Source organism: Rhea pennata, chromosome Z (genome assembly GCF_028389875.1).
Source record: "Rhea pennata isolate bPtePen1 chromosome Z, bPtePen1.pri, whole genome shotgun sequence".
NCBI classification, from domain to species: domain Eukaryota; kingdom Metazoa; phylum Chordata; class Aves; order Rheiformes; family Rheidae; genus Rhea; species Rhea pennata.
The window spans coordinates 82,283,665-82,293,411 of NC_084702.1; the positions used below are offsets into that span (position 1 = coordinate 82,283,665).

General features: G+C 62.3%; 1 protein-coding gene across 1 annotated transcript; it reads right to left on the reverse strand.

Moving 5' to 3' along the window:
* Window positions 1-6,526: 6,526 nt before the first annotated feature.
* RAX (retina and anterior neural fold homeobox) lies at window positions 6,527-8,590 on the reverse strand. Its single transcript, XM_062600055.1, has 3 exons — window positions 8,317-8,590; window positions 7,976-8,205; window positions 6,527-6,979 (listed from the first exon to the last, which is right to left on the reverse strand). Exons 1-3 carry the CDS (start codon window positions 8,588-8,590, stop codon window positions 6,527-6,529), a joined length of 957 nt encoding a protein of 318 aa, XP_062456039.1.
* Window positions 8,591-9,747: the final 1,157 nt, after the last annotated feature.

A 9,747-nucleotide genomic window follows, 5' to 3' on the forward strand; every position in this document is an offset into this window, starting at 1 on the left:
CATGGACCCCCCCCGAGCCCCCCCGCCGAGCCCCCCCTCCGAGCCCCCCCCGCCGAGACCCCCCCCGAGCCTCCCCCTCCGAGCCCCCCCTCCGAGCCCCCCTGCCGAGACCCCCCTCGAGCCTCCCCCTCCGAGCCCCCCTGCCGAGACCCCCCTCGAGCCTCCCCCTCCGAGCCCCCCCTCCGAGCCCCCCCCGCCGAGACCCCCCCCGAGCCTCCCCCTCCGAGCCCCCCCCTCCGAGCCCCCCTGCCGAGACCCCCCTCGAGCCTCCCCCTCCGAGCCCCCCGGCCGAGACCCCCCTCGAGCCTCCCCCTCCAAGCCCCCCCTCCGAGCCCCCCCTGCCGAGACCCCCCTCGAGCCTCCCCCTCCGAGCCCCCCCTCCGAGCCCCCCCCGCCGAGACCCCCCCCAGAGCCCTCCCCGGCGGAGCCCCCGCATGGACCCCCCCGCCGAGCCCCCCCTCCGAGCCCCCCCCGCCGAGACCCCCCTCCAAGCCCCCCCTGCCGAGACCCCCCCCGAGCCTCCCCCTCCGAGCCCCCCCTCCAAGCCCCCCCTGCCGAGACCCCCCTCGAGCCTCCCCCTCCGAGCCCCCCCTCGAAGCCCCCCCCGCCGAGACCCCCCCCAGAGCCCTCCCCGGCGGAGCCCCCGCATGGACCCCCCCGCCGAGCCCCCCCGAGCCTCCCCCTCCGAGCCCCCCCTCCGAGCCCCCCCCGCCGAGCCCCCCCCGAGCCTCCCCCTCCGAGCCCCCCCTCCGAGCCCCCCCACCGAGACCCCCCCCCAGCCCCACCGAGCCCCCCCCGGCGGAGCCCCCGCATGGACCCCCCCGCCAAGCCCCCCCCCGAGCCTCCCCCGACGGAGCCCCCGCATGGCGCCCCCCCCGAGAGTAAATCTCATTCATCTCTGTGAACGTCCCAATCTACGACAGCCAAAGGGGCTACGCAGCGCGTTTAACCGCTGTCCCAGAATTTCTATGACACAAACATGCTGAGCTTCCTCGCTGCATTTCTCTTTGCGCCCGTCTGCCTTCTTGCCCACAGACAACGCCAGGTCTTGCCAGGAGTTAGGATTAGCTCTTCAGAAAAATGCCCCGCTCGTGTGGCGTGCCAGTGTCCCCTCCCTCCCGGGCTCGCTGCCCTGCTGGAGGAAGGACGGATGAGAAAGGCCATGCAGCAGATCTCAGGTGCAGTTTGGGCTCTGCCCTTGAGTTGTTTGATTAGTCTCAGTGCAGCACTGGACTGAGGCAGTTATACCAAAGGCCAGAACAGCCAGAAGAAAAGCTGATCAAAAAGATGGTACAAGGACCCGCCAGAAGAGCAGGGCAGGCGCTCCCCTGGCAGAAGGGAGGGCAGGACCTCATTCCCCTGAAGAGGCACAGGTTGCTCTCACCACACGGAGACCTTGCTCAGTGTGCGGCAGTTCAGCCGCTGCCACACAGCCTCAGGGGGCCTAGGCCACCCCGGGAAGCACCACACACACCCGTGAGTCAGGCTCCCCCTTCTCAACCTTGGCAGCCGCGAGGAGGAGTGGAGGAAGGGTCTGAGCAGAGCACACTGCACAAAGGTGCTTGGGAGGCTGGCTCTAGTTTTCGTGTGTCCAAAGGCACTGGAGTGAATGTGTTGCACACCCAAGAAATAAAGAAGAAGAAAGCTGGCCCAGAAGCCAAGGCACTATCTGGACATTCAGGAGATACTTGTATAGATTCCAGATCCTACGCACAGGCAGCACGAGCACCTGTGACCTAGCCTCCAGCTATGGCATCAGAAGAGCAAGAGGTCTTGTAGAGCCTGTGCCAGGCCTGTGTGGGTGGCTCAGGTCACCTTGCAGGATTTCAAATGGCACCACATGCCTCTACTTAGGTAACTCAAGCTCAGTCCCTGTCTGAGCTTGGATGTGTCATGTTTTCCTGTGCCTCAGTTTCCCTGTGTGTAAAATGGCACTCCCCTATTGCACAGAGGCAGCATCAAATAAACTGAAAGGATTTTTTTAATAGGTTACAGGGAAAGGAGGGAAGCAGTGTATTTATGATGGGTTCATCATAAATGAGGAAGCCCCGCACAGCTGAGGCTTTGCCTCCATACAAGCTATCCTGTGTTTGAGCCTTGCTGCAACTGGCAATGGCATTTGAGCAAGAGAGAGCTGATCGTAATCCCTTTGCTTAAAATCATTGCTCCAAAGTAGCACCCCCTCCTTCAGGTTCTGGGTTTGCCCGGAGGCCTGTCTCTTACTCAGCACCTCTGGCTGAGAAGGAGATGAAGGAGGGCCGCCAGACCTACCTGAGTGGGTCAGCAGCTCTTTGCTCACCCAAACACTCCCTCCTGCAGCAATGGCTGAAGTCTTCAGTTCTTACCTCCATCCAATCTCCTGCTGCCTGTGATTAAATTCCCTCTTGAACACAAACACTGAGAGCTGTCCTGGAGACTTTGTCTTGCCTAGCTGACCTCAATCCCTTTGTTATAAAAGAAGAAATATTTCAAGGAGAATTTCACAGTTCTTCATGGGGCAGACAAGTCATAGGGCAGGTGGATGAGTGCTTAATGTCACCAATTTTTCACATCGCGCACTGGCAGGACACAGAGATGCTAACAGAGAAGAGAGAAAATATTAATTCCACCGGAAGAAATGGTAGTGTTATCAGGGTGACAGAGCCCTGATCCAACCAGTGTCTCCTTCCTTGTTTTTTTGTTCTCTACTCTGTTTTATTCTCCTGTTTTCCTATATTTTTCTGCTATCCTAATTTTCTCCTATAACAGGACTTTTTAAATGGGTACTCAGTGGCCGGGGAACTGTGGAAGGAAGCTGAGTTCCAAGGTTTACATCGCATGGCATCAGGGTCCCGGGTGTCCCATACTGACCACATGGGAGAAAGGACCTGCGTGTCCAGCCCAAAGACCACTGTAGCCAAAGGGAAATCCCTTGAATTAGTGCCTGTGGGAACTGGACTTCATTATAAAACAGCAGGTTGAACCAAAGAAGAGCGAGGCTGGGAACTTTGACCAGATATACTTGAAATTTGCCATAGTAATCATTCAGTACATCAATAATCATTCAGTTACATCAGCCTGGACTAAGAGGCAGGCTTGCTCTGCTGGAAAGCAGCTGAGCTGAACTTCATGACAGAACTCTCCAGGACTGCCTTGCAAGTGTGCTCAAATACACTGGGGTGCGAAGGAAGAGCGCTTAGAATACACTTTCTGCTTGAGAAACAGTAGCATTGAGACCAAGTTTCATGATGACATTTGATGACATTTTTCACATAATTATTAATTCAGAGACCTTTGAAGCTCTTCACAATCGTCTTCTCTTCCTCATAGCTCCAGCTATTGACCCGCACAAATCTTTACAGAGGGCTTCTGTATATTCAGCTTGAGATTTCTGACTGAGCAAAAATGGCCAGGCCTGAGCAAAGACTCCTCCTGAAAGAGAAAGCACCAAAGAGCTCTCCACATTTCACATCATCATGGCCAAGCACCCAGGATCAACGTCATTTGCCAATGCGGATGTTCCTGCAGATGAAGCAGATGCGGAGCCGGTAGCTTGATTTTACTCTCCCAGAACACTGAAGCCAAAGAGGACAATGTAATGGTCTGCATAACATAAGTGAATATATAAGCATTCACCCTCTCTCTGATTAAAAGAAAAATGATACTCAGAGTGCTCATGTTGCGTTTACCCGGACATGTATCAGAAAGCTCCCCAACCAAAACTAGGGTCCCATTTCAGCCTGTTCGTCCAACAGAATACAATGAGGAAGGAAAGGGGAAAGAGTTCCTCAGATCCCAGTGCCGGCTTCCCTCCCCAAGGCCAGTCTGACCATGGGGAGTTCAGTCTGACTGGCAGGAGACATGAAGTGTCTTGCCTTCCATTCCTGGAAGCATTTGCCCCTCCTCACTAGTTGTCTAGTAATAGTCATCTACCTTGTGTGGAGGAAGGAGGTGGGCACCCCCCGGAGCAGAGACCTGTGCCCCTCAGTGGGGAGTGAGGCTTCGTCTCCAGGTACCAACTCCTGGGAGTCTCTTGGATAGGACAGCTCAACCTACTGCCCCATATTCAGGACACTGAGCATAGACCTCAATGGTCTTTGGAAAACTCTAGGAAGCATTAACAGCTTCACCAGCCAAAGCCTGCAGAATTCCTTGAGCAGGAGAGCATTGCTAACCAACTCCGTCCTGCAAGCCCCCTCTTCCTTCCCAGCCCACAGTTAGCATAATGACACTCGCTGTCTGTAATCATATTCCTCAACAGAGTAACCGACTTACAAGGCCTTACCTCCAGATATTTTATAGGGGAAAGGAAAGCAGTGACATTGTAAAAGAGTTGATTTCTTAGTTCTTTTCTCTTGCAGCCTTTATTGGTATAATTCTTCCTTTAGAGCTTCAAATGTTGCAATGAAGTCAAATATAGACACTAAAAATACTATCTTGCTAATACAGTTTAAGCAAAAGAAGAAACAGATCATGCAGAAAAGGCCAGGCTAATAGCCTTAGCAAAGTTAGAGTAAAGAAGTGGTTAAGGATCTAGATGATTTAATCCAGTTTTAAGAAAAGGTTTTACAGTGAGCAATTAGATGCTGGTTAAGGAATTAATCACTAATGGGTCATTAACTCTGACTGCTATTGTACAGTTAACAAGCTGAGGCAGGATTATTAGACTCAGCACCCAATTAAGGAGGAGGAGATATTTACAACAAACTGAACAAATGGGCTTTTAAAATCAAATGGGACAATTTGAAAGAAAGTGTAGGAACACAGAAAACCAGAGAAGGTACAAGAAAGATGCAAGTTTGCATACGCCAGGTTCTGTCACTGCCACTTCATTCGTTTGAAAAATATTTCCCTCTCTGTGTCCACTTATCCATGTTTAGCTGGTTAAAAAAAAATATAGTGCTTTGCCTGAAGGGCAAGACTGAACCCCGTTTATTTTTGTGTGTAGAGAATGCATTTCAGGTGCATGTGTACAGTGCATTACAAAAGACCTGCTTAATATGTCAGTAAAAGCTCGCTGTAAGCTGATACACCTTTCTCACTGCTGACAGAGTCTGGATCAAGAAATTAATAAATGTGAATAGGTATCTGCAGTTCGTATTGCCGCTGTCCTGTTGTTATCTGCTGCTGTAGACTGACTGTCCTGAGTGATCAAGCCTCAACGCTGATTACAGGGCTGGTCAAAAAGTCAAGACGTTGGAGTGATGCTGTGAGAAAAGCCCTGCACGTCTTTCCAGGGCCTTACAGGAGAACACAGAGTAACTGGGGACAAGGCGGGCAAAGAGTAATGGCATCAAAATATTGAAGAGCTTCACCGATTCCTGGGCTGCTGCTCGTCAGCCGTCAGCACCCAGCCTGGGTAACAGCGTTCCGGCAGCGGTCAAAGCGGCTCGCTTGCAGGGGCGTTTGCGGCGCCCGAGCCGCAGCTGGAGCGCCGCGAGCCGGGCTGCGGGGAAGCGCCCGCGCGGGCCGGGAGCTGCCGCCGGCGCCCCGCAGGCCGCGCTGCCGCCCGCCCGCGCCTGCAGCGAGGAGCCCGCGCCGGCCGGCCGCAGCGGGGGCGCGGGCGAGGAGGGGTCCCCGCTCTGCGCCGAGCCGCCCGGCACACAGCCGGGGCTCGTGCGCCCTCCTCTCCGCCCCAGCGAGGGGCGTCAGCGGCCACAGCCCGCGGAGCGAGCCGAGCACCCTGCGCCGCCGCCGCCGCCGGCTTCTCAGCCCCGTTACGGCCGAATGGAAAACACGGGTGCCGCGGTTTTAATCCGGCAGCTCGGGCGGGTCAGGGTGCCATGCGGCGGGAAGCCCGTGCGGGTGGCGCCGGGCAGCCGGGCCGCGCCGGCCCCCGGCACGCTCGGCCGCGGCCGCCCCGGCCCCGCGGGACCCGCCGGCCCGGCCCTCCCCGCGGGCGGCTGGAGCAGCCGGGGCCCCTTCGAGCTCCGCGCCACCGCCGGACCCTCCGCACTGGGGCCGGACCTGCTTCTCGCCGTGCGGCCGCGTCCTCCCCAGCCGCCGGCAGCCACGGGGAGCCGCCCCGGCCAGGACAGGGAGAAAAGCCACCAGCCCCAGCCGGGCCAGTCCCACCCCCACGAGCAAGACACAGCAGAAGGGCCCAGCTCAGCATCCTGCTCAGGCTGAGAAACATGATGCATGGTCTTCATGTAGGTTGCGCCATTTAATGGTACAAAACCAGAAAAAAAAAAAAAAAAAAAAAAAAAAAAAGGGTAGCGGGGTAGCGTAGGCCGCAGTTCCCAGCCACCTTACACAGCTCTTCGCCCTACCACAGCTTTTATTGCAACTAGTGTCCGATCAAGGAGGGAGAGCAGAAGACATTGTTCCTAAGCTAGAATCAGGCCCTTAACTCTGCAGGGCAGGTGGGAAAGGGATTTAAAAAGAGCGCAGAATACAAAGCAAGCCAGGGAGAGAACAGCTGCCGGGAGGAACAGCCCTTCCTGCTCCGGCCATCCAGAGGAGCTGGGTGGGCAAGCGGGTCCCTCGGTCATCTCAGGACCAGCCCTTTCTGGTGGGCTTTTCCCCTGGAGTAGGAGGATGGAGTTCAGATCGTCTGCCAGGGCTTGCCGATGGACTGGATGTGCTCCTTGGCCTTCATCCGTAAGGCGGCAATGCTGGTGTTGCGCGGGTCCGCCTCGTCCAAGGGGAACTTGTCCACAAAGGTGGCTCCGCACTGGTAAGGCGGTGGTGGCCCCATGGCCCCCAGGGGCTGCAGGGTGTGGGTCACTGCTGGAGAGTTCAGGAAGGGCGGTGGTGTGTAGCTGCCGGACAGGCTCTGCGGTGAGGCCACGAAGCCGGGCAGCGTCTGCAGGGCCGTGCTGCTGGGCACCGGCGGGCTGAGCCACGTCTCCAGCGGCAGGTTGCTGCTGAGGGGGCCCATGGGTGCCGGCTGCTGCGAGCGGTTGAAGGAGAGGATGGGGGAGTCCTGCAGCTTCATGGAGGTCACTTCCAGCTTCTCCTGCCGCCGCCACTTGGCCCGTCTGTTCTGAAACCACACCTGCAAGCAGACCCACGTTAGCGGGGCCACCCGGCACCACTGCTCCTGGCGCAGCAGGTCCCGGGGCAGCTCTGCCACCCCTGCAAGGGCGCGCACGGGACCGAGAGGAGGCAACACCAGCGCAGAGGGGGGCGAGGTGTGCGGTGCAGAGCCGGGGCAGGGGGCGGATTTCAGAGGCACGTCCCCGCAGGCCTGGTGGATGTGGAGCCTCTCATCCGGCCGAGAGCAGCGTGCTCGGGCTGCGCAGCGTGTGAGCACCGCGAGCAAGGAGCAGGGAGCGGGACACCGGCCGCAGCGGAGCCGGTTCCCTGCCCGCCCGGGCCGGGGCCGGGACAGCCCGGCCGCGCCGCGCTTCTGGCTCCCCAGGGCCAGGACACCCAGGCCGGGACACGGCAGCGACGCTGAGGCCGCTGGGGCCCGGGCCGGGCTGGGTCGGGCCGGGCGGGGGCCCGAGCCGCAGTCCCGACCCCGCGGCGGCGGCACCGAAAAGCACCTCGGCGCCGGGCCGGGCCGGGCCGGGCCCAGCGCGTCGGGGCGGCGCGGGCTGGAAGCGCTCCCGGCCGCCCGGCGCTGCCCCTCGGGGCCGCCCCGGCACGCACTGGCCCGGGTTAGCGGGGCCGGGGCCGGGGGCTCACGGCGTCACATCAGCGCGCCGGGGGCTGCCCGCCCCGAGCGCGGCGCCGGGCCGGACTGCGCCGGGCCGAACTGTGCCCGAACGGGCCGGAGCGGGGGCTCCCAGCGCCGGGCCGGGCCGGTTTCTGCCGGGCCGGGTCGGGGGCTGCCCGCCCCGGGAACGCGGGGCCGGTTCCGTTGGGGGGCGGACCGTGCCGGGTCGTTCCGGGGGCTGCTGGCCCCGGGAACGAGCGGCCAATTCCGGGCCGGGCCGATCTCTGCTGGGCCGGGCCGGGCCGGGTCGGGGGCTGCTGCTGCCGTGCGCGCGCGGCCGGGCCGGGCCGGGCCGGGCCGGGCCGGTCGGGGCGGCGGGGCCGGTGTTACCTGCACGCGCACTTCGGGGAGGTTGACCTTCATGGCGAGCTCCTCGCGGCTGTACACGTCGGGGTAGTGGGACTTCTCGAAGGCGCGCTCCAGCTCGTGGAGCTGGTACGTGGTGAAGGTGGTGCGGTTCCGCCGGTGCTTCTTCTTGGGCTGCTCCTCGTCCGACGGCTTCCCCTCGCCGCTGCTGCCGGCGGGCAGCTCGGGGCTGGCGCTGCCGGGGCAGTAGGGCTCTGGGAGGGGGAGACAGGCGGTCACCGGGGCGCGATGTGCCCGCGGGGCCCGCCCGCAGCGCGGGGAGAGGCGCCTTCGCGGGCCCGGCCCGCGGCCGCCGCCGCGCTCACCTTGGCAGCGCTCGGCGCGGCCCGGGGGCTCGGCCGGCGGCGGCTCCCCGGGCGCCTTGGGGAGGCAGTGCCGCGGGCCCCGCTTGTCCGCCTCCTTGGCGGCGCCGCCGCCGTCGGGCGGGAAGGGGCCGAGCAGGCCGTCCTCTTTGGGGAACCCCAGGATGGCCTCGATGCTGTGCAGCCTCGACGGGTTGCCGCCGGGGCTCCGCGCCGCAGGGGCGGACAGCGAGAAGGCGCCCTCGGCCATGGCGAGCAGGGCGCCGGGCGGGTGCATGGGGCGGCCGGCCGGGGCCCGGCGCGGCGCTGCGGTCCCGCCCGGCCCCGGGGCGGCGCGGGCAGCTCTGGCTCGGCGCCGCCGCCGCCGCCGGACCGGCCCCCTCGGGGCGGGGGCGGAGGGCCGGGGGGCGGCGGGCCCGAGGGAAGGCGAGGCCCTGCGCCGCCGCGGCGGGGCGGCAGCGCCCGCGGGCCCCGCAGCCCCCCGCAGCCCCCCGCCGCCGCCCCGCTGCCCCCGCCCCACCGCCGGCCCCGCCGCCCCCGCTGCCCCCGCCCCGCCGCTCCCACCCCGCCGCCCCGCTGCCCCCGCCCCGCTGCCCCCGCCCCGCCGCCGGCCCCGCCACCGCCCCGCTGCCCCCGCCGCCCCCGCTGCCCCCACCCCGCCGCTCCCACCCCGCAGCCCCGCTGCCCCCGCCCCGCTGCCCCCGCCCCGCCGCCGCCGCCGCCGCCGCACCCCGCCGGGAGCCCCGGCTGGCGAGCGCCGTCGGAGGGGCGGGGGGCAGCGGAGCTCGGGCCGGAGGGCTGCGGACGCCCGGCTCCGGACCCCTGCCCGCGCCCCGCCACCGTCGCGCCGAGCCTCTCCGAGTTGCTCTGCTTGACAGCTGCAGCCCACATCTGGCCTATGCATTTCTAGAGCGTATGAGTTTCATACATAACCTCGCAAAAGATGACACCGAGGAGCAGGGAACGGTAGTGTCCATGGTCAAGCACGTATGGTAAGAAAGCTGACGCTCTGGGACCCGGCTCCCTTTAAAGCTAGGCTTAAAGTGAAAGTGTGTGTAGCATTTGGGGGGAGAAGGAGCAGGTCTTGGGCGTTTCAGTCTTCACAAGCTCTGGGGAACAGCCGTGAGGAAAGTGACCAAGTTGCTGGTGTCACTGAAGAAGCCCCATGACACGAGTTGGTTCTGCATCCCCTTCCTCTGGCAAAGGAGTGGAGCTGGGGTCTGGAGAGCAGGGCTTGGCTTCACAGGAGGTCTACAAAATCCCTTCAGAGCTAAGGCAGAGAGCTGAAAATGATGCCTTACCTTGCACTGGCTTTGGTGAAGGACATGGACTCAGCACAGTACTGACCGGGGAACAATATCAGGTCTGCTACCTCCAGCTCACTCCTACCTGGGCCAATATTTTCCTACCTCTCTCTTTCCATCTCTTTATCAC

Bases quoted from the DNA above. Each gene is read 5' to 3' on its own strand.
- RAX (XM_062600055.1), bottom strand. From the start codon at position 8,590: ATGCACCCGCCCGGCGCCCTGCTCGCCATGGCCGAGGGCGCCTTCTCG. The intron at 8,206-8,316 runs GTGAGCGCGGCG...TCCCCCTCCCAG, and splicing joins CCGCGCCGAGCGCTGCCAAG to AGCCCTACTGCCCCGGCAGC. The intron at 6,980-7,975 runs GTAACACCGGCC...GTCTGCTTGCAG, and splicing joins TCCCCGAAGTGCGCGTGCAG to GTGTGGTTTCAGAACAGACG.